General features: G+C 27.5%; 1 protein-coding gene across 1 annotated transcript; it reads left to right on the forward strand.

Moving 5' to 3' along the window:
• The first annotated feature begins 175 nt into the window (after window positions 1-175).
• On the forward strand, window positions 176-21,319 carry LOC124425817 (dynein axonemal heavy chain 8). The gene is made up of 63 exons (XM_046966739.1): window positions 176-1,924; window positions 2,013-2,235; window positions 2,320-2,471; window positions 2,609-2,807; window positions 2,922-3,085; window positions 3,156-3,332; window positions 3,773-3,874; window positions 3,965-4,111; window positions 4,180-4,454; window positions 4,535-4,874; window positions 4,950-5,176; window positions 5,241-5,728; window positions 5,838-5,991; window positions 6,067-6,278; window positions 6,352-6,479; window positions 6,567-6,747; window positions 6,814-7,151; window positions 7,566-7,729; window positions 7,818-8,072; window positions 8,168-8,408; window positions 8,507-8,706; window positions 8,767-8,938; window positions 9,083-9,228; window positions 9,307-9,445; window positions 9,509-9,739; window positions 9,807-10,012; window positions 10,143-10,363; window positions 10,441-10,726; window positions 10,789-10,927; window positions 11,002-11,222; window positions 11,307-11,490; window positions 11,579-11,719; window positions 11,800-12,147; window positions 12,204-12,384; window positions 12,465-12,610; window positions 12,672-12,870; window positions 12,968-13,086; window positions 13,162-13,498; window positions 13,604-14,075; window positions 14,164-14,409; window positions 14,490-14,808; window positions 14,964-15,190; window positions 15,275-15,497; window positions 15,576-15,752; window positions 15,833-16,000; window positions 16,072-16,425; window positions 16,502-16,798; window positions 16,884-17,039; window positions 17,139-17,294; window positions 17,367-17,502; window positions 17,590-17,741; window positions 17,824-18,077; window positions 18,155-18,583; window positions 18,676-18,952; window positions 19,030-19,216; window positions 19,278-19,539; window positions 19,602-19,841; window positions 19,917-20,084; window positions 20,169-20,310; window positions 20,390-20,579; window positions 20,658-20,779; window positions 20,840-21,001; window positions 21,137-21,319. Exons 1-63 carry the CDS (start codon window positions 1,793-1,795, stop codon window positions 21,260-21,262), a joined length of 13,557 nt encoding a protein of 4,518 aa, XP_046822695.1. The 5' UTR covers window positions 176-1,792; the 3' UTR covers window positions 21,263-21,319.
• The last annotated feature ends 3,374 nt before the right edge of the window (window positions 21,320-24,693 follow it).

A 24,693-nucleotide genomic window follows, 5' to 3' on the forward strand; every position in this document is an offset into this window, starting at 1 on the left:
AAAAAAAAAGCATATCTCGTTCTCGTATATTATATATATATATTATATATATATGTATATATATATATATGTATATATATATATATGTATATATATATATATGTATATATATATATAGATGTATATTCGCGTATTTGTTCATATTTATTTTTTCGTTTTTAATATTCATTGTATATTTCTTTCGTTTCTTAGAATAAAATGAAAATAATAATGTATCTCATATTTATCCGTTCGACCTTCCATATTTATTTTTATCCTCTCATTTTAGCCTTTTTTAAATATAAAATCAATTTTGTAATGATATTGAAGATAGAACGAGATCTCGAATATTTTTTACGGTATCTTCTTAAGAAAAGAAAAGATTGCCTAAAAATAAGAATTGTTCGACTCTTGTCCCAAATGAATTATATTATTAATTAGAATATCAATTGAATGATACATCCCCTACGAGAAAGATCAAATATAAGTAAGAATTTATCGTGTTCAGGAGTTCGTTTGAAAATGGCTTGACGAACTTTCACTTGTTTTCCTCTTAACTCAAAGTCCTCTTCGATGACCTAGTTACTTATGTACACATACAAATAAACGTTTATATAGGTATATATATGTATACGATGTATATCATGCGTTCCTTCTTTCGTGTTGGATTCCATATAATTGCTGTCGCAGCTTGATGTTGCAGCATCAGCAATTCGAAAGAATAAATAATTATTTTAACTCGTAGAAGCTCAAGATATAAATCTATTTTTTTAATCGTTCTTATACGAACAAAATAATAATTATTAGTTTCTTGAAATATATGTTTGAAAATCTAATGAAACAGGGATAAGAATCATTATAAAATTATTGTTATTTCGTGGATTTATGAATTTTGAAATAAAAAATGCATTACGAGTCTGATTTGGAAAAATTATTCAAGGAATTTGAAATACCTTTAAAAAAAAAAAACAATATAAATAATTTTTTTTTTTAATGTAAACTATGTATTCTTGAGTTTTGTTATTATGCACACGTGAAGCGTCTTGTATTTTATTATTGTATTAGGTTTGCTAGATTTTTTGTACAAAAAAGAAAAGAAATAATTTTAAACTGTTTATTAATCTGTGACTCTTTCTGCGCAGCAATTTCCATGTAGTGAAGGTCATATGATGCAAATATGTGTGTTTGTTCCTGGTATATAATGTACATATATATTATAATATCATAGATTTAATTAGCTATGCTTATAAGTAGAATGTAATTAAAATTTTGAACATTTGTAATCTTTTAACTACGTTTATCTTTCATTTACGTGTTTATCATTATCGTAATTCGATATAATATATTTTATACGATTAATATTATTTACATTATCGCACATATATATGTAAATTATATGAAGTTTTCTATAGAAAATCACGATAATTAATACATTATTATATATTATGAATTATTTTATTATTATTTTTTGTTTTATTTGACTATTAGATTTATTTTAAAATTATTAATTGGATTAAATCAAAATCCACGTGGTTCAAAATCGAATTATGGAAAATATTGCTGTATATGCATGAAAAGAACTTTTGCAAATATTTACTTTTTTGAAACCACATACGTCAATAAAAAAATTTTCCTCGTTTAATTTTATTCTCAGACATTGGTTTTCTTTGAAATGAAATTGCCTTTTTTAAAATTACAATAATATTGAGTTTCATTTGTTATGCATGATGAAGAATTATTTCATGCTAAATATATGATTGAAGAATTTATTTTTAATAATTCTTAAGATTGTTATATTTTATTATTTAAAATAATGTCTTTCGTAAACACACAAAATGTTTCGCGAGATTATACGATGCCGGCGATACAGCAACGAATCGCTGAGTTATTAAAAAGAAGAGTTGCATTAGAAAGAGTTCCTGGAGAAACTATAGAAGAACGCCTTGTGTGTAGTTTAAATTATTATATGTAGATGAATTACTTTAATTCATCAATATTTTTTTAAAGAAGCAGAATTTCTAATGGATTTATAGGCAAAATATAAAGAACAAAGAAATTTTAGACATGGTCTTTTAAGAAATACACATCAAATGGTATTGGAAATAGCAGCATTTATTTTAAATTTAGCACCAGAAACTTTGGAAGAAGGAATTATTGACAAAGATGAGTATGTGAATACATTTAATAATTTCTTTAAGGAAGGTGGAAAGCGAGCTATTATTATACATTATCAATATATGACACCACCATCAATAGGTACTATATTTTCTTGAACTATTTAAAAGTAATATAAAAATGATATTATCTGTCTATATTATATCTTTTAAACAATTATTTCAGAATCTGGTAGATGGACGCCACAGTATGAACATGAAAAGCAAATTCTGCGTTGTTGTATAACTGATGGTACTACTGAGCAGTTTTATGGCAAATCAATAATAGTTTATCGCTTAAGAACAGATATTGAATTTGAACCAAAACACTTGATGGATGTTAGTAATTTCATTTATTTATTATTTGATTAATTATACTTGAGAAAGTAATTACTCACAAATTTTTTTAATTATAATGTAGAATGAAATATGTCAAATATTGTTATGTCCTTATATTTCTCTATTAATCTATACAGGAAACATATTATGCATATGCAGAAGTTGATCTTACTTCACAAAGTCCTATTGCTGCGATATCAGATTTAATTTCACGATTAAATGAACCAGCAATAAAAGCTAATGTACAATGGGGTGAATTGTCCAAGACAGAAAGAGGTTTCATAACGGCAAAAAATTTTATACATGATTTTAGCGATTTCTGCGAATTTCTTAGTAGTATGTGGTATTTATATTATTTAAATTATTCAATTGGATATTTAATACTAAGAATTTATAGAAGTTATTGCTTTTATAAAATTATACTTAATTTTATTTGTACATTATTTACAGCAATAAATATTGATCTTCAAGGTATTGTAAACTTCGAAATTAATTGGGATCTTTATAATAAGTATTTAACAACACAACAAAATGTAGAACTAAATGCAAAAAATCGTGAAGTTGTTGAAACAGGAGAAAGGAATGTTCAAATTTGGATGAAAACGATGGAACGAGTTAGAATTTTTATTATATTATAATTTATATTTATAAGGTCATGAATATTATATTCGTTTTTTGTATTAGGCAATTGTGGAAAGTCAACAATTACGAAGAGAAACTGAAGTAATTGGACCTACAGGTGAACTTGCTTACTGGAGACGATTACTTATCCGTTTTTCATCAATTATAGAATGTATTAAATCACCATATACTCAAGCATTTATTAAATTATTGATTCGTTCAAATTCCAAATTGATGAAAGTATGTATATTCACTACTTGTAACATTTTCAAAACTTTCATACAAGCATTTTGACTTATGTTACTATGTTTTTTTTTTTATATATTAATTGTGTATTAATTTTTTATTTAAAATACATCATGTGTTGCAATTATATAGAAATGGAAGAAATTGATCAACCATGTTATAACAGTGCAAATATTAGCTCAGGACAATGTAACTTATTTATATGCTTTAGAAAAATTTACTAAACCATTATATAGATTAGATCCAACTAAAATAGGAAAATATTTACCTGCACTTATGTATGTTGTACGTATGATCTATGCTACATCAAGATTTTTTAATACAAGAAGAATGATAACAGCTGTATTTGTAAAGGCACAATATTTTTCAAATTATTCATTGAATGATTACTATTACGTATAATATTCTATTTATGCTTATATTACATTTTATAGATGACAAACCAAATGATATTAGCTTGCAAAGGATATTTAACATATGATGGTACACTACAGATTTGGCATGATTCTAAATCTAGCATAATATCCAGAATAAAAGTACTTTCAATAAATCTTTATTATATAGATATTTTTATATGATTTTTAATTTCAGAATTAGTTTTTATTATTTATTATAATATTTCTTAGGATTGTATTGCTCTTTACACGCAATATTATGAATATTATGATGAAATGTGTAAAAAAGTAAAAGAATGTGCTGATGAAAAACCATTTGAAGTATCAGATATGTATGTTTTTGGAAAATTTAAGACTTTCAAAAAAAGATTAATAAAAGTGAGTGCTTAAATGATTGTGTTACATATAAGACATAAATTTTAATAATAATTATATTTTTATTATAGATCATGGATGTATTTGAAATTACTTTAACATATTCCATTCTCCAAAGTTCTACTCTAGAGGGAATAGATGCATTCAATGCTAAATTTATAAGCTTTTTTAACAGAATTTCCTCAAAAAACTACGATCCTTTAGATCATAGAAAACCATATTTCAATTCAGATTATGATGAGTTTAAGAATGATGTAGCAAAAACTGAAATTGAACTTAGAACATTTTTTTATGATACTGTATCTGTAACAACAAATATTGAAACAGCTTTGATTATAGTAGCGAGGTAATAGTTTACAATATTAATCTCTTACAAAATCGTATTGCTCATTGTTTAATTTGTATTTAATTTTATAATTTATATAGATTTCAGAAATTAAATTTAAAATGTTTAAGAATTGATAGGAAATATTTAGAACTTACAAACGTATATCAAAATGAAATAGAGGAAATGCGAGATAGATATAACGAGGACAGATCTTCTCCACCGATACCGCGTAATATACCATCTATTGCTGGTAGAATATTTTGGATACGACAATTATATAGACGTATTGAAGCACCAATGAATGTATTTAAGACTCGTAAGCGCGTTATCACTCATGAATACATGCAAAAGTGTATCAAATTATATAATGCTATAATCAGTGTTTTTATACATTATGAAATAATATATCATAAATCATGGTATGACTCTTGTGAGATTGTAAGTATAAAATAATAACAAGTTTATATATAATATATATATTATTGCACATCTATTAATTAATATTTAATTTAGGTTCGATTAGCTTTATCAGCTCCATTGTTCGTACGCCATGCAAAAACAAATAAATACTGTTTAAATTTTGATCGTTTTATTTTGGAGGTAATACGAGAATCTGAACATATGTCTAGATTTGGATTGGAAGTACCTGATTTTATACAAATCATAACAATTTGTAAAGAAAAGATTTTTTCTTCATATAATGAAGTCAAAAATTTACTTGAAGAAAATGATGCATTAAGGTATGTAATTTTAATGTAACATAATTATTCACAATATAAAAAGTTATTTTATTGTGATTTTCAGACGATCTATACCAATTATATTCTTGAATTTAATAAAAATTGCATTGGTCGATCTTGAAGTTGCTTTCCAACCATGTTTATCAGTTATTTCTTGGGCATCCTTGAAAATATCAGATACTTGTGAAAATATTAAAGTAAAACTTCTAGAATTACACAATTTTGTTAAGGAAATAAAAGATATGAAAGAAACAAGAGTAGATGAAATGCTGGAATTAATAAGTGGCACAACATTATTAAAAATTAATAATTATCCAAAAACACCAGCTGAATTTTTAACAGATAATATACATTTTATTAATATTGTTGCTAATGATTTGGAAGTTAAGTCATCAATGGCTGAACAAGTTGTTATAAAAATAATCAATAAATTTATGGATCTTATTACGGATCCTAATTTTCAAGATATTAAATATGATTGGATGGATCCTGAACAATTGACTAAACCAGTTGGATCCGCTACAAAATTAATTACTGGACCATATGAAACAGGTACATATATCTATCACATATAATGAATGATAAAGACGATTCTGCTTCAATATAGTTTTCTGCATACCAGAAATCAAAGTTCTTGATATTTTATAGTACTAATATTTAGGTTTCGCCCCTGTTTCTAAAATTATTAATATAACTCAGATACATAATGATTGTATGGAATTGTTTGCATATTTTAATAATAAAATGATGGAAGCTTTGATAAAATGTACTAAGAGTACCCTCGAATTATTGAGAAAAAAAGTAGAAACAACAAGGTATTATTAAAAATTGTCATATAATAATTATCAAATATTATATGCTTACAATACTTTAATTTTCTCTTTCTACAGTTCTTTACTTCCTAATAATTTCAAATTAAATGGTAACCCACTCATGTTCACACAATTTGTCTTACAAATTCCAAATATTGTAACAGTACCATCCATAGAAGAATTGCAAAATAATTTTGAACAAGTTATAATAAGTATAATAGATACTCATAAAAGTATTTTTCTATGGGGACAGCGATATCATTTACCTGATAAAAAAATGTCGTTTAATGGTAACATATTTTAGAAAAACAAATAAAAATTTTAAATGGAATATTGCTAAATTAAGTTTTGTTTCACTTATAGAACGTACTACTAAAAATTTAAAAAATTATTATTCAATTATTTCTGATCACAAGGAAATTATTCGAGTTACTATGGGTTTACAAGGTATTATTTTAATGTTGAAGGATGATATTACAACTCTTGGCAATGTAATTTTATTAAATAATATACATTTAAAATGATATTATTTTTATAACAGAATTAATTATTATAATTTATTTTTTTGTAAATAATAGTCATATCTAAAATATTCATACATATGGGATGAGGATAAAGAACAAATAATACAAAAATTTGTTGAATCCGAACCCATAACTCAAGAAATAAAAGAAAAATTTGTAGAATATGAGAATTTACTCATGGAGATTAACAATCTTCCAGACTTACATATTATTGGTCCTATAGAAATAAGAATGGGTATGATGATTACACCGATAATTTATTTACATTTTATTTTAATTATAATTTTCATTAAAATTATAGGAAAATTGAAGCTTGCCTTTTCAGTAGAAGCAAGTGCATGGAAAAAATTACTAGGATCTACATTGTCTATTAATTATAAAAATAAATTGATGAAGATCAGTGAATATATTAATGAAAAAAATAAAGTTCTTCTTAGACCAATAAAAGATTTAGAGGATGTACGTATTGCCATGAAATGTTTGAGTATTATACGAGATGATTTTATAACTTTTGATATGGAATTGATTTTAATTGAAGAAACTTATACTTTGATGGGACAATTTAATATTGATATATTGAAAGAAGAACAAGATATAGTTGATAGTTTACGTTTCAATTTTAACAATATGTTGGATATGGTACACAACCTATTATATTATTTAATGTGTAGATATTTAATTTTTTATTAATATTATTTTTAATAATAAATTACAATTAACTACACATTTTGCACCAGTTACGTAAATATATGTCTTTTCCAAGTGATCATTTAATCATCTATTTAAACTGTATTTTCATTTTACCATACAGTAATAAAATGTCAGAATTGAATACACCAATAATATAATATATAAAAATACGTTTTTTCCATATTGTTGGTGTATTCAATTTGGACATTTTATTACTGTATTGTAAAATGAAAATACAGTTTAAATAGATGATTAAATGATCACTTGGAAAAGACATATATTTACATAACTAGTGCAAAATGTGTGGTAATTTGTAATTTATTATTAAAAATAATATTAATAAAAAATTAAATATCTATATAGGCAAAGAAAGTACAAGAAACTATATGTGAGATGCAAGAGCCATTGAAAAAAGAATTAATAGAAGGTGTTGCAATTCTTATAGAAGATGTTGCACAATTTGATGTGGACTTTGAATTAGAAGGTCCTATGATTGAAGGAATACCAGCTGCAGAAGCTAGTGAAAGGTTTGCTGCTTGATATTTTATAGTTATTATGTATTTTATTTTATGTAAAAATTATCTTTATAATTTAATCCATATTATTGGATAATAGAGTTGTAGCATTTCAAGCACGTTTTGACGAGTTATGGGATAGGTATGAAACTTATAGTAGCGGTGAAACTTTGTTTGGAATACCCGTAAGAGAGTATCCTGAATTACAACACAGAAAAAGAGAACTTAATTTGTTACAAAAATTATATTCATTATATGCACAAGTTATACGAACAATAGATAGTTACTACAGTATAGCTTGGTCTGATATTGACATTGAATCTATTGTAGCTGAATTAACAGAATTTCAAAATAAGTAAGAAAGAATAACAAAAGAAAAATTTACAAGTATTCATTTTTAATAAATATTTGATAAATGTAATTAATGTTTCTATTATTATTTGATTTTAGGTGTCGGAGATTACCTAAAGCTATGAGGGAATGGCCTGCTTTTATTGATTTAAAGAAAAAAATCGATGATTTCAGTGAAACATGTCCATTACTTGAAATGATGGCAAATAAGGCTATGAAAGCTCGGCATTGGGAACGGATGTCCAAGTTATGTCATTTCTTCTTTGATGTAGAATCTGAGACATTTACATTAGCAAATGCTCTAGAAGCACCTTTATTAAAATATAAAGATGACGTTGAGGTATATTTTACACAATACATTTAAATTAATTTTATAATTTATTCAGTATTTATGATTAATATCATTATCATATATATTATGCTTTTAATATTATTCAGGACATATGTATTAGTGCAGTAAAAGAAACAGACATAGAACGTAAACTAAAACAAGTGATTGCTGATTGGGCTGTTGTAAATTTACAGTTTTCTCATTTTAAACAAAGAGGAGAGTTATTGCTTAAAGGAGTTGAAACAGCTGAAATAATATCTCAACTTGAAGATAGTTTGATGGTGATCAGTTCTTTAATGGCAAACCGGTATAAATTTCATTATATTTGTATTAAATAGAAGATAATTATATATAATATATTTTATAGATACAATACATATTTCAAGAAAGATATTCAATTATGGCAAAAGAAATTAAGTAATACATCAGAAATATTATCGACTTGGTTAATCGTACAAAATTTATGGGCCTATTTAGAAGCTGTATTCATCGGTGGTGATATATCAAAGCAACTTCCAGCTGAAGCAAAACGCTTTAATGTAAAATAAAATAACAAAATAAGTATAATTAAAAAAAAGATAAATAATTTATAAAAATATAAAATATCATAATAATTAAATATTTTATTTATTAATGCATATGATAGTATAGTAGTATTAAAATATTCACATTTATCGAAATAGTCAATTGATAAGTCATGGGTTAAAGTTATGAATCGTGCACATGATAAACTAAATGCAGTGGAAACGTGTACAGAAGATGAAACTATGGGTCAACTCTTACCTTATTTGTTAGAACAGTTAGAATCTTGTCAGAAATCTCTTAGTGGGTGAGTTAATAGAATTAAAACATATGCTACAAACATAACAATTATTTGATTTAATATTAAAATTGGTTATTCAAACAGGTATCTGGAAACAAAACGTGTTATATTTCCAAGATTTTGTTTCATATCTGATCCAACATTATTGGAAATTCTTGGACAAGCTGCTGATTGTCATGCTATACAAAATTATTTAGATGGTTTCTTTGATAATATTGGGAAGGTAATTAAATTTTTATAATATATAATGAATTTTATTTATTAAATATATCTTTATTTTCACTAGTTGGAATTTTCTGAAAAGGAATATGAAAATATTATAGCAATGTATTCTCGTGAAAAAGAGAAAATCGTACTTGAAAAAGTAGTTGTATGTTTAGGTGGTGTAGAAAATTGGTTAAATATGTTACTATCTGTACATCAATTGTCTGTTGCTGCTGTAATTGCACAAGGAATGAGTTTGTTAAATACTCCTGATTTTGATATAATATCATTGATAGATAATTCTGTATTGCAAGTAAGAAGTTTTATAAAATATTATTAAATATGGATATATTTTTTACTAATACATGAAATTCGATTAGGTTGCATTGCTTGCAATTCAAGTTATATGGACTCGTGATGCTGAAGCGGCAATGAATGCATCAAGACGAGATAAAACCATCATGCGTAAAACTAACGAGTGGTTTTTGGATTTATTAAATGCTCTAATAGAAGTAACTGTGAAGGATCTTACATCATATGCTAGAAAAAAATATGAAGCTTTAATTACAATTCATGTACATCAAAGGTAAGAAACAAATAGTTTTATAGGAAAATATATATAATATTTTATTGTAAAATATAAAATTTATACTTTAATACATTTTTAATGTATAATAATTATATTTATTTTAAATAAAAAATACAAAATATTGCAGAGATATATTTGATGAGTTATATCATTTAAAAATTCGAAATGTACAAGATTTTGAGTGGCTGAAGCAAAGTAGATTCTATTATAATGATGATAAGGAACAAATTCTGATTAGAATTACAGATGTAGAATTTATCTATCAAAATGAATTTTTGGGCTGTAGTGAGAGACTCGTTATTACACCTCTCACAGATAGATGTTATATAACACTTTCACAAGCCGTTGGTAAACATTGAAAAAATATAAGTTTATAGTGATAATATATTATATGCTATTATTATGCTTATTTATTATTTATATAGGTATGAATTTTGGTGGTGCACCAGCAGGTCCTGCTGGTACTGGAAAAACAGAAACTACAAAAGATATGGGAAAAGCATTAGGAAAATACGTTGTCGTATTTAATTGTTCTGATCAAATGGATTTTCGTGGTTTAGGTAGAATATTTAAAGGATTGGCACAAGCAGGTATTTGGGGTTGTTTTGATGAATTCAATCGGATAGAATTACCTGTACTTTCTGTTGCTGCTCAACAAATAGCAATTGTGCTTAATGCAAGGAAAGAAAGAAAAACACATTTTCTTTTTAGGTAACATTAAAATAATATTTAATCATTCTTAAATCAAACCTTGATCTTAACATTATTTACAGTGATGGTGACACATATAAACTTAATTACGAAGTTGGAATATTTATTACAATGAATCCAGGCTATGCTGGGCGACAAGAATTACCAGAGAATTTAAAAATACAATTTAGAAGTGTAGCTATGATGGTCCCAGATAGACAAGTACTTTTTTATTAGAGTTTACGCAGAAATTTTATTAATTTTAATATCTTATATTTCAATTTTATCCTTTTTAGATAATTATGCGCGTCAAACTGGCAGCCTGTGGCTTTTTACAGAATATCATGTTAGCACGGAAATTTTTTACACTATATGCTTTGTGTGAAGAGCAGCTTAGTAAACAAGTGCATTATGATTTTGGTTTACGAAATATTTTATCGTGTTTACGAACACTTGGTGCACAAAAGCGTGCACGTCCTAATGAATCAGAGGAAACAACGCTAATGAGAGTACTTCGGTATAATCAATTTATTACAGATGTGATATAAATTATCTCAAATATAATAAACATACTTATATTAATAATATTATATTTTTTCAGAGATATGAACTTATCGAAATTAGTAGATGAAGATGAACCTCTGTTTATATCACTCATTGAAGATATGTTTCCAGGGATCAAATTAACGACACAAACATATAAAGAATTACAGAAAGGAATAGAAGATGCTACAGTTGATTTAGGAATAATGAATCATCCTGAATGGAATTTAAAAACTATTCAAGTAAGAAAGCTATTATTGTAGCTAAAATGTTAATTATTAACATTTAATAAATGAATATTTATTAACTATATTAATATATATAATTTAGCTCTATGAAACATCTTTAGTTCGTCATGGTCTGATGGTGCTTGGTCCTACAGGAACTGGAAAAACTCGATGTATGTGGGCATTAATGAAAGCTCTAACACAAATGGGTATATTTCATAAAGAAGTTAGAATGAACCCTAAAGTATGTATAATACATACTGTATTAACATTATTACTTTTTATAAATCTAAAAAGAGATATGTGATTTATTATTTACTTCAGGCTATAACAGCATCACAAATGTTTGGTAAATTGGATGTTGCAACAAATGATTGGACAGATGGTATATTTTCGACATTATGGAGAAGATCTGTTCAAATGAAAAAAACTGAACATTTATGGATTGTATTAGACGGACCAGTTGATGCAGTATGGATCGAAAATTTAAATTCAGTATTAGATGATAATAAAACCTTAACTTTAGCAAATGGAGATCGAATAATTATGTCTTCAACTAGTAAATTAGTATTTGAGCCAGATAATGTTGATAATGCATCACCAGCAACGATATCACGCATGGGAATGGTCTTCATTAGTTCTTCTGTATTAAAATGGCATAACATATTAGAGGTGACTTTTATTTGGAATTCAAGATTTTGCATATTGTGAATTATTAATATCTTTAGGCCTGGCTAAAGACGCGTCCAAATCAAGAAGTGGACATATTACGTACACTATTTCGTAAAATATATGATGATGCTCTTGTATTTGTCTTAACAAAGCTTCAGGCAAAGATGACGCTTTTGGAAGCACTTTATATACGTCAAACTACTGATCTATTAAATGGCTTGCTTACAAACAGTGATAGTAAGTTCACACAAGAATAAGTGTTATGTAATAATACTCTCATATTTGACGTTTATTTTTTTATGTTTTATAATTTTCAGAAGTGTTAAATAACATCCATATAGAAAAATTATTCTTATTTTCTATTATGTGGAGTTTAGGAGCAGTGTTAGAACTTGATGCACGTTATGCTTTACAAGAGTTTCTTTTAGCTCATAAATCGCATTGTCATTGGCCAACTGTAGAAGTTAATATAAATATTATTATTTCCATTTATTACATAATACATTTATATTAACATATTGTAGGAGGATGAAACAATTTTTGAATATTTAGTATCCGATCAAGGATCTTGGATACATTGGAATGATATGGTACCAGAATTTGAGTATCCTTCAGATCATGTTTTGAAATATTATAAAATATTAGTTCCTAATGTAGATAATACAAGAACATTATTTTTAATTGATGTAATAGCAAAACAAGAGAAAGCAGTTCTTCTAATTGGTAAAATAATATATTTTTATTAATAAGTGTGTTTATATTTTTTTTACATATCTTTTATAAAATAAATATAATTAATAAAATATTATATTGTATATAGGAGAGCAAGGTACTGCAAAAACAGTTATGATTAAAAGTTATATGTCCAATTTTGATTCTGAATATCATCTTCAAAGATCCTTTAATTTTTCATCGGCTTCTACACCCAATATGGTTCAGGTAATTACAACAAAAATACTAAACATAAATATTAATAATATTTACATGCAAATACGAATAAATATATTCCCGTAGCGTGTATTTGAAAGTTATGTTGAAAAACGCGTTGGAAATACTTACGGACCTCCTAGTGGACGAAAACTTACAGTTTTCATAGATGATATAAATATGCCTGAAATAAATGAATGGGGTGATCAAATAACAAATGAAGTTGTTCGTCAATTAATGGAATACAAAGGATTTTATTCATTGGACAAACCTGGTGACTTTAGTACATTACAAGATATTATGATACTTGCTGCTATGATTCATCCAGGAGGTGGTAGAAACGATATACCACCAAGGTTAAAGCGACAATTTAATATTTTTAATTGTACATTACCATCTAATAAATCTATGGATGCTATTTTTGGTAAGTTTTATGTTTATTTTATTATTTAAAATATAATTACATGTTATATATATTCATCATCTTTTTCTCTCTTACATATATTTAATATTTATTGTTTTTATTCAGGTAAAATTGGCCAAGGATACTTTTGCTTGACTAGATTTTCTGAAATTATAGTAAATTTTATACCAAAATTAGTACCTTTAACACGAATCTTATGGCAAAAAACCAAAATGAAAATGTTGCCCACACCAGCAAAATTTCATTATGTTTTTAATTTAAGAGATTTGTCACGTATTTGGGAAGGTATTCTTAAAATTGAAAGAGCCGAATGTGAAACTATTACAACGTTATTAAAACTTTGGGATCACGAATGCTCTCGTGTAATATCTGATAGATTTATAACTGCTGAAGATAATAAATGGTTTCATAATGCATTAAAGCAAACTGCAGAAGAAATTTTGGATACAGAATTTCGATATTATGAAGATGTAGAAACATATTTTGTTAATTTTTTACGCGATCCTCCAGAACCAACAGGAGATGAACCAGAGGATTTTGTCTTTGAAGCACCAAAAATTTATGAGGAGATACCAAGGTGCATAAGTATATTTATTTATACAGAGTAAGGGCTATGTTCTATATTTAAGATGAATTTTAATTTAGATGTATTCATTTATTTTTAGCTATAAAGTAGTTATAAAAAGAGTTAAGCAAAATATGGAACAGTTTAATGAATATATACGTGGAATACATCTTGATTTAGTTTTATTCCATGATGCTCTTGTACATTTAATACGGATATCAAGAATACTTGGATCACCAAGGAGTCATGCAATGTTAGTAGGTGTTGGAGGATCTGGTAAACAAAGTTTAACAAGATTAGCTTCCTTCATTGCAGGTTTCACATTTTTTCAAATAACTTTATCTAGGTTAGTATTCTCTAATTTATAATCACTGTCTTTTTATTAATTATATAATAAATGATCAATAAAAAACACAATATTTCTAGAATCTATAATGTGGCAAGTTTAATGGACGACTTAAAAAAATTGTATCGTGAAGCTGGTACTGTTAGCAAAGGATTGACATTTATATTTACTGATAATGAGATCAAAGATGAAGCTTTTCTGGAGTATATAAATAATATATTAAGTGTAGGCGAGATTGCCGGTTTATTTCCTAAAGATGAATTAGATGATATTTATACAATAGTAACACCACTTATGAGAAAAGATGATCCTAAAAGACCTCCACTACAGGATAATCTTCATGATTATTTTATAACACGAGCACGAGATAATCTGCACATAGTTTTATGTTTTTCACCAGTAAGATTTCATATTTGCGCTATTAACTTTTTTTCATTTAATTTTTAACCCAATATTTAATATAATATTGTATAATTTAATATTGTACATTTTTTAATATAATGAAGCATAATTTTTTTTTTACAAAATTATAATTTTGTTTCTGTATTATATAGGTTGGAGAAAAATTTAGATTACGTGCATTGAAATTTCCTGCACTCATATCTGGTTGTACAATGAATTGGTTTAGTAAATGGCCAAAAGATGCATTATATCAAGTAGGTGAACATGTTTTGAATCCGTTCGAAATTCAGTGTACTTCTGAAGTAAAGCAACAATTAATTCAAGTAATGGGTGATATTCAAGATGATGTTAATGATATTTGTATAGAATATTTCAATAGGTAATAACAAATTTACAATTTATTATTTATTTATTATTCACTTTGATTGTACCTAATAATTACTTCAGTTGTGATATCAAAAAGGTTTCGACGGCAAACATACGTCACACCAAAGTCATTTCTAGTATTTCTTACTGGTTATAAAGAGATTTATGAACAAAATTTGAATAATATTAATATGCTTGCCGTTCGTATGAGTAATGGTTTAAGCAAGTTAGTTGATGCTGCTATACAAGTTGATGAATTACGTAAAATATTAGAGAAAAATCTACAAGAAATCGCTCAAAAAAATATTCAAGTGGAAGCTGTATGTATTTTTATGTATTTTTATCAGAAAACTACTTTTATTTCTTATAATCATTAAAAGTTACACACTATTTTGTAGATAGTAATCACTGTTAATGAGAAGAAAAGTGAAGCAGAAACAGTTAAAGCAACAGTACAGATAACAAAAAATCAAGCTGAAGCACTATTGAAGGTGATTGCTGCAGATAAATTAGTAGCAGAAAAAAAATTGAAAGCTGCAGAACCAGCATTATTAGAAGCTGAAGCTGCATTGCAGGTATTCAAAATATCAAGTTATTGCAGTTAATCATTATTTCAATTATAACATTTAAATAATAACAAAAAATATATTTTTAGACTATAAAAGCATCCGATATTGCCACTGTACGTAAATTAGCCAAACCGCCCTATTTAATTACTTTGATTATGGATTGTGTGTTGATATTATTTGGAAAAAAATTAGAACATGTTAAGCCAGATCCAGAACGTCAATTTTTAGTAGCCTCTTGGACTGAAGCTTTTAAAGTACATAATTGATAATTATGATATGTAATTATATGTATATAATGTTGTTATCTTAAAATTTATTTATATAGGTTATGACTGATACTAGATTTTTATACAACTTGCAACAATTTCCTAAAGATAATATTAATGGAGAAATTGTAGATTTAATGTATCCATATTTAAATTACCCTTTATATACATATGAAGCTGCAAAGCAGGCCTGTGGTAATGTAGCTGGTCTAATACAATGGACTATTGCAATGGTAGCTTTTTATGGAATAAATAAAGATGTACTTCCATTAAAGGCAAATTTAGCCATACAAGAAGGAAAGTATGAAAGAGCTAATCGAAATTTACGTCAAGCAGAAGCTTTATTAAAAGAAAAAGATGAAGACTTAAGACAAGTGCAGAAAGAATATGATGCTGTGATGCAAGAAAGACAGGTAAACACAATGCTAATATATGCTGTCTGTAGCGTTAAATCTATATTACACATGTCTATTGTTTATTCTTTTTCAGATAATAGTTGATCAAGCTGAAGCATATCAAGCAAAAACTGATACAGCAACTGCTATGATTGATGGATTGTCTGGTGAAAGAGTACGATGGACGGAACAAGTAGCTTTGTTTAAATCAGAAATCGAACGACTCGTTGGAGATGTTGTAATATTAACTGGATTTCTTTCCTATTGTGGTCCATTTAATCAAGAAATTCGTGTTTTACTACAGCGAAAGTGGTTTGATTTTCTTCGGGATAAGGACATTCCATGTTCTAAGACTATAAACATTGTTGATGTGTTGACTGATACAGCAACGGTAGGATTCGTTTATTTATATTATATTTGTTATTACGTTTAATTTGAATGCATATAATATTAATACTAAATGTTATTTCATATAGATAGGAGAATGGAATTTGCAAGGTTTACCCACTGATGAATTATCTATTCAAAATGGTATAATTGTGACAAAAGCAATTAGATATCCACTTTTAATTGATCCACAGTTACAAGGTAAAACATGGATTAAAAATAAAGAAAAGGATTTTGAGTTACAAGTGAGTATTGTTATAATTATTTAAATATATATGCACATATACAAAATAAAAGTTTATATAAATTTTTCTTATTATTAAACAATGCATTTTTCATTGTAGATAACACTCTTATCTCATAAATACTTCAGAAACCATTTAGAAGATTCTGTGTCCCTTGGACGGCCATTACTTATTGAGGATGTAGCAGAAGAATTAGATCCTGTCTTAGACAACTTACTGGAAAAAAATTTTATAAAGATAGGAACTACATATAAAGTAATAAAATGATTATATTTTTCTTTAAATATTTTAATACTTCAGTATTTTTTTATTCTTGTCTTATTTTAGGTTAAATTAGGTGATAAGGAAGTAGATATTAGCAAAGATTTTAGACTTTACATTACAACAAAGTTCCCAAATCCTTCATATAATCCAGAAGTATTTGCACGTGTTTCAGTAATCGATTTTACTGTAACAATGAAAGGTACAAGTTTTATTATTATGTATATTGGCAGATCTTTACAATTGTCATTTATCTGTATTTAGAGTAATAATTATATAATCTTAACAGGTTTGGAAGATCAATTATTAGGAAGAGTTATTTTAACGGAAGAGGAAGAATTAGAGACTGAAAGAGTACAGCTAATTGCAGATGTAACTGCTAATAGAAGAAATATTAAAGAATTGGAAGCAAATCTTTTACATAAATTAACAACAGTTCAGGTGCATTTATTTGTCATTATTTATTTTTATGCTTACATGTTATAATAAATAAATATTAAAATAAATATGAGTATATTAAAAGGGTCCCTTGATCGAAGATGTAGAGTTAATGACGGTATTAAATACAACAAAACAAACTGCTGCAGAAGTCAATGAGAAATTAAATATTGCAAGAGAAACAGAAATTAAAATAGATGCAGCTCGTGAAGAGTACAGACCGATTGCTACTCGAGGAAGTGTTTTATACTTTTTAATCTGTGATATGGCACATGTTAATTCTATGTATCAAACATCTCTCGTACAGTTCTTGGAACGTTTTGATATTTCAATGGCACGGTTAGTTTCATTTATATATCATACGATGTATAAGGATGCAAGATATATTAACAGTAAAAATGTGCAATATGTTTCAGATCTGAAAAGAGTCCTGTTATTCATAAAAGAATTCATCATGTTATAGAATATCTAACATATGAAGTGTTTAAATACAAAGCTCGGGGTTTATATGAAATACACAAATATATGTTCAGTTTATTAATGACATTGAAAATTGATCTTCAACGTGGAAATATATCTCATGAAGAATTTGAATTCTTTATTAAGGGTGGTGCAGCTTTAGATTTAAAGACTGTTCAACCAAAACCTTGCAAGTGGATTACAGACGTAACATGGCTACATTTAGTTGCACTATCAGATTTGAGACAGTTTCAGTATATATTAACACAAGTGCCAGCTTCTGAAAAACTTTGGAAGGTTTGGTTTGATAAAGATACTCCAGAAGAAGAAATTATACCGGATGGTTATAATAATTTAGACACGTTCCGCCGCTTACTTATTATAAGGTTTTTATATTTATGAACTTCTATAATATTATATGTATAATTAAAAAAAAAAAAAATTTATATAATCTCTCTAAAAAAGAAATTCTTTTCAGAGCATGGTGCATGGATCGAACTCTTTCACAATCTCGTAAATATATAGCAAGTTCTTTAGGTATGCGATATGCAGAAGCAGTTATTACACTTTTGGATGTAATGCATAGTGAATCACGACCTGATACACCCATGGTCTGTTTCCTGAGTATGGGATCAGATCCTAGCCCAAGTATTGAACAATTAGCAAAAAATATGGAAATTTTATGCAAAAGTATTTCGATGGGACAAGGTCAAGAAGTGCATGCTCGAAAATTGCTCAATAGCGCTGTAACCGATGTTCGTTAAATGTTTTAAAAGTATTTTATTTATTAATTATTTCCTGAAGTATCATTTTATTTAATTCAACTTTTTAGGGTTTTTGGGTACTCTGTCAAAATTGTCATTTAGGTCTAGATTATATGAACGAAATGGTTACTTTTATTTTGGAAATGCAATCTCCTCATCCTGACTTTCGTATATGGATTACAACAGAACCACATCCAAATTTCCCTATTTCTCTTTTACAAATGTCTATCAAGTTTACATATGAGCCGCCACAAGGTTTGTTATCCTTTTTATCCTATTAACAATATTTTAATTATTTAATTACTTTTTATTATAGGAGTAAAAGCAGGTTTAACAGCTACATACAGTGGAATGAATCAAATAATGTTAGATCAATGTGATGTTCCTCAATACATACCGTTAATATATGCAGTGTCATTTTTGCATACTGTAGTACAAGAAAGACGTAAGTTCGGCCCACTTGGATGGAATATACCTTATGAATTCAATACTGCTGATTGGTTAGCATCTTGTATGTTCATGAACAATCATTTGAATGATTTTGATCCTAAACGTGGTATAAGCTGGCAAACCGTTAGGTATATTTACAAAATTTTAACAAGTTATAATATGTAATAATAATATTTTATGCTTTTCGCAGGTATATGATAGGCGAAGTACAATACGGAGGTCGAGTCACAGATGATTATGATAAACGGTTATTGAATACATTTGCAAAAGTGTGGTTTTCAGATGCACTCTTTAATGAAGATTTTGAATTTTATAAAGGTTATCCAGTATTAAACTACAACAATATTGCTGAATATTTAAAGGTAATAGACTCTATGGTATCAATAGATCCTCCACAAGTTTATGGACTTCACTCAAATGCAGATATTACGTTAGTAATTGATTATAATTTTAATATATAGATAAAAAAGCTTATTTTTATATAAATATATTTGTCTTAAAATAGATATCAAAGTAATACTACACAAGCTGTGTTAAATACTATAATATCCATTCAACCAAAAGAAGCTGGCGTGGGTAGTGGTGAATCTCGAGAAATGGTTGTAACTAGACAAGCAAAAGATATGTTGGATAAATTACCAACACCATATGATTTTTTTGTAGTTAAGGAAAGGTTTGCTAAGTCATATTTTTCTATTAATATTGTGAAGTAATATTTTTCTCCTATATATTAAATTATGTTTTATGATTTTTAAAGACTAAATATAATGGGTATAACTCAACCTATGAACATCTTTTTGAAACAAGAGATAGATAGAATAAATGTTGTCATTGTATTGTTAATCACTATGCTAAATGATCTATTGTTAGCTATAGAAGGTGTGATAATTATGAATGAGGTAAAATTTGTAATATATATATTTTATTCTTATACAATATAATGAAAATAAATGAATAAATGAATACAAATCCACACAGCAATTAAGAGATACTTTCGATAATATATACGATGCAAGAATACCTGATATTTGGAGAGTTCGATCATGGGAATCTTCGACGCTTGGCTTTTGGTTCACAGAATTATTGGAACGAAATCAACAATTTTCTACTTGGTTATTTACTGGTAGACCTATGAGATTTTGGATGACCGGATTTTTTAATCCTCAAGGTATAGAGGTTTATTTAAATTAAATATGTAATGGTAATTATGGATGAAGTAATGATATATTTCTAATTGTTTTTATAGGATTCTTGACGGCTATGAGGCAAGAAGTAACACGTGGTCACGAGGGTTGGGCATTAGATAATGTAACTCTGCATAATTCTATTATGCGTTATTATGCCGAAGATATTAAATCTCCACCAGATGTAGGTTTCACATTCTAAATATTTGTAAGAATATATATATATTTTTCTGTTCTCTTCTAGGAAGGTGTGTATGTTATCGGACTAATTTTAGAAGGTGCTGGATGGGATAGAAGAAATAATATGCTTTGTGAATCAGCAAATAAAGTTCTCTATGTGAATATGCCAGTTGTTTATATTTTTGCCCTTTATAATAAACCAGACAAAGATCCCAAATTATATGAAGTTAGTATATATTTTGCAAAACTCTTCATAAATATAATGATGGAAAAAATATTTTTATAGCAATAATAATAAAAAGTATATAGTTTTAAATAAGTTAGTACAGTTATGTGTATATTTTAATATAATATTTAACAGTGTCCTCTGTATAAGAAGCCACAAAGAACTTATAATCTCTTGGTTACACCACTTTGGCTGCAGACCAACAAACCCCCTGAACATTGGATTTTACGTGGAGTAGCTTTACTTTGTGATAATAAGTAATGAAAAATTATATGATTACTAGTGGTATTAATAAATTAATGGTATTAATAATAATAGTATCAATAATCAATTAAATTATATTAATAAATTGTGCTATTATTTGACAATTATTTTATTATATTTAATATAAAGACTTCCACTATATTGTTTTGTGCTTTCGAACTCTATACAGAAGATTTCCAAGAGAAAGAGGGAAATTTGAGAATGATCATACTCAAATCTATTTGCTCTTATAATACTCATACGTTTTAGTTGTCTCGTACTCTTTTTTTTTTTCTCTTTTTATCTCCTTTTTTTGTCTATTATATCTTCGAATTATTTTCGTCTAGACGAACGCGATATTTAACCGTTTCGATGGAAACTTTTGTTAGAATTGATCGAATCATTAGGATAATTTAAAATTTTGTGAAATAAAATTTTTTAAATATTTGAAAATAAAACAATTATTGAACAATGATTACTTAACAGATCGAATGCATTTATTTCTTCTTATATTTTAAAATATTTAAGAAAGTATTTATTATATTAGTTCAAATTTATTATGGATTTGTTAGTTATATTTTCATTTAGGAAAAAGTAAACTACCGTCAGGATTTTAAGTACATTAGTTATATTTATATTTCGTAATTAATTTGAATTTCGTAATAGAATAATCAGGAGAATATTGGATAATACGGATAATCAGAATATCGAATAATCACAATTATTCAATTTTTAGGAATAATTACTGGGTGTGTTATTTGCAATCAATATTGTGAAAGGCGTTCACTCGCCATAACTTCTGATAGATATGGAATTTTTCCTTGTTTTATTTTTTTTTTGAAATTCTGCAAGAATTATAGAATTTAAAAAATGTATGTGTGTCAACTGTGACTAGTCGGATACTAAAAACGAACGGATACTCGAAAGGACAGAGATATTTCAAATATAAATTGTCTTTGTTTACCATTTTTTTTTATTTTTCCATTGTTTTTTTGTAAACGTTTTATCATGATGGCTTTTGTTCGTTCAATATACAGGGTGAGTTTTTTTTAAATTGGGACACTTAAATATTTTTAAAAACATTTAGTATAGACATTTTTAAAAAGGAAGTTTGAAATAAAAGTTGTTTGGTTTTTAGAAGACAAACAAAAGAAAATGTATGGGTTATCGAAAACAAGAGAAATATGTACATGAAATTTTAGGAATTAAACTAAAATTCGACTAGTAGCATTAACGCTTAATAGAAATATTAAAATCTAATCTATATAGATTTTATTTTTGGTTTTTTTTTTTTAATTAAATTCTCCATAAAATCATACAAAATTATATAAAAATATGATACACGAACACCATAGGAATATAAACAACATATTTTTTACGGTAACGTTTATACAGTTATGTTCCATAGCTTTCAACGCATTGCCGTGTTATCCATTAGATATATGTCGTACCTCTATTCACCCTCATGCCACCGTTAATAGCAGGCAATTCCGTGTTCCCTCGGCTAACCCATGTAATTGAGGCAATGTGTGTTAATCAGAGGGTGCCTCATTTGCCACAGGGAATAGTCCAAATTACTTTTGTTACTTGGAACATCTTGTCCCGGTCTATATAACTATGAATTGGTTTTCAAGCTAGTTATTTTATTAAGGACAATGCTATCGGATTCTATATGTACGTATATATGTTATTAAAGATTTTACTGAAAAAATATTCGTCAAAAACGAATCATTTTTTTTATTTATTTAGTTCTTATATGGTCTAGACATTGAGAATTACAAATGTTTATATTGTTATTATACTTAGTGTTTGTATATACATCAAAGAGTTAGAGAAGGTGAAGGAGAAGAAGGTCGTTCGGAACAGACCTTTTTGGGTGCGGTTGACGTGCAAAGGTATGGAAGTACCTTAAATAAGGCGGAAGTGTCATAATTCTCTCGCGGTTACGTGAAGGAAATAGTCTAAGTGACATCTGTTATTTTCGCGTGGGAGTAAACTTATATATATATATATATATATATATATATATACACAAGGCGTCTTATTTAAAATTGGACATTTATATATTTTCCTTGAATTTTATATAATTATACTACCGTATCAAAAATATATATTATTCCATTAAAAAAAAAAAAAAAAAAAAACCGATGATATTGATATGCCAAAACAATGATGAAAGAAAATATTCATATCGTATTTCCTTACTTTGAACGATATAATTTTGTCTCGTCAAATTTTTCTTATAACATTCAATTCAAAAAAGATAATTAGATGTTCAGTTTTAAATGGAACACCTTGTATATATAAATATCTTGGATAAGTTTCTTCTCCCTTTTCGTCCTTTTTCAACGTAATCCAAGGAAAAAGATAAAGAGTCCGAGGACTTATCCCTTTCGTTTCTTCTATTTTCTCAAGAAGCGCATTTGAGCGTTGAATAGTTTTTAAGTTGATGGACAGTTCGTAATTTCTTTGATATCGTATAGACAAAGGTTTCGCGAAGACGAGCCAAATTTCGTTAGCCAATTTGCACCGCGTACATAGCTATCCAATCAACCTCCATCCGATAGATTGCTCGGTTCCGCTTGGATGCGGTGAGCAGACGATTTCGTCGAATCAATGAGCAGCTGGACTCGTGGCTAACCACAAAACGTGCCTTCTTTTTGATCGATCGCCAAATTTTCTGTTCCTTACGATTATGGTGAATATATTTATTGCGTTTGCTATAAATCTTGGTTGACGAGAAGAGCTACTCGATTTTGATGCTAGTGCTGATATTGCTGGTGGAAGTAGAGACGGAGTTACGTATGCGGAACGAATCGAGTCATACATACATATATACATATACAAGCAAGGAAACCTTTTTCTTTTTCTTATGCTCGTCTTTTTTCTTCTTCTTTCTCTTTCATCCTCTTTTTCTACTACTATTTTTCTCTCTTTTCTCTTTCTTTCTCTCCCTTTTTCTTTCTCTCTGGGGACACGTTACACTAAAGGTCGCTGGTCTCATGACCGTCCTTGCCTCCGAACGTTTGGCCTGGAGGTTAGCTCGAGACAACGTCTGTAGCTTAAATGTACTATCTTGCCGGTAAGCCGACCAGAGCTTTCTAGTTTTCGGAATATACGCGGTTACCGAACGCCTTGCTACGTAGGTATGTTTCTATACTTCTCTCTCTTTTCTCTCTCTCTCTATTTCTCTATCTTTCTGTTTCTGTGTGTTTCGCTAGCCGTTGAATGCGCCTTGTGGTTTCTCAACGATGCACTATTTCGAACAATAATCGTCCTTCTCAAGATGTGCAAACATCATACTTATGTGCATCGCATGACAACGATGTTTTCAAAGAACTTCAAAAATTGGCACGTACATATCTTCAAATACGTGGTTTTAGCTAACTGTAGATCTGAAGTTTCATGGAAATTTCGATCCTCTTTTTTTTACGTATATACCATATGAA

Source organism: Vespa crabro, chromosome 7 (genome assembly GCF_910589235.1).
Source record: "Vespa crabro chromosome 7, iyVesCrab1.2, whole genome shotgun sequence".
Taxonomy (NCBI): Eukaryota; Metazoa; Arthropoda; class Insecta; order Hymenoptera; family Vespidae; genus Vespa; species Vespa crabro.

Coding starts and splice junctions, on each gene's coding strand:
- LOC124425817 (XM_046966739.1), top strand. CDS start 1,793: ATGTCTTTCGTAAACACACAAAATGTTTCGCGAGATTATACGATGCCG. Junction 5,729..5,837: donor TACTGGACCATATGAAACAG/GTACATATATCT, acceptor ACTAATATTTAG/GTTTCGCCCCTGTTTCTAAA. Junction 11,491..11,578: donor GGAATTTAAAAACTATTCAA/GTAAGAAAGCTA, acceptor TATATAATTTAG/CTCTATGAAACATCTTTAGT.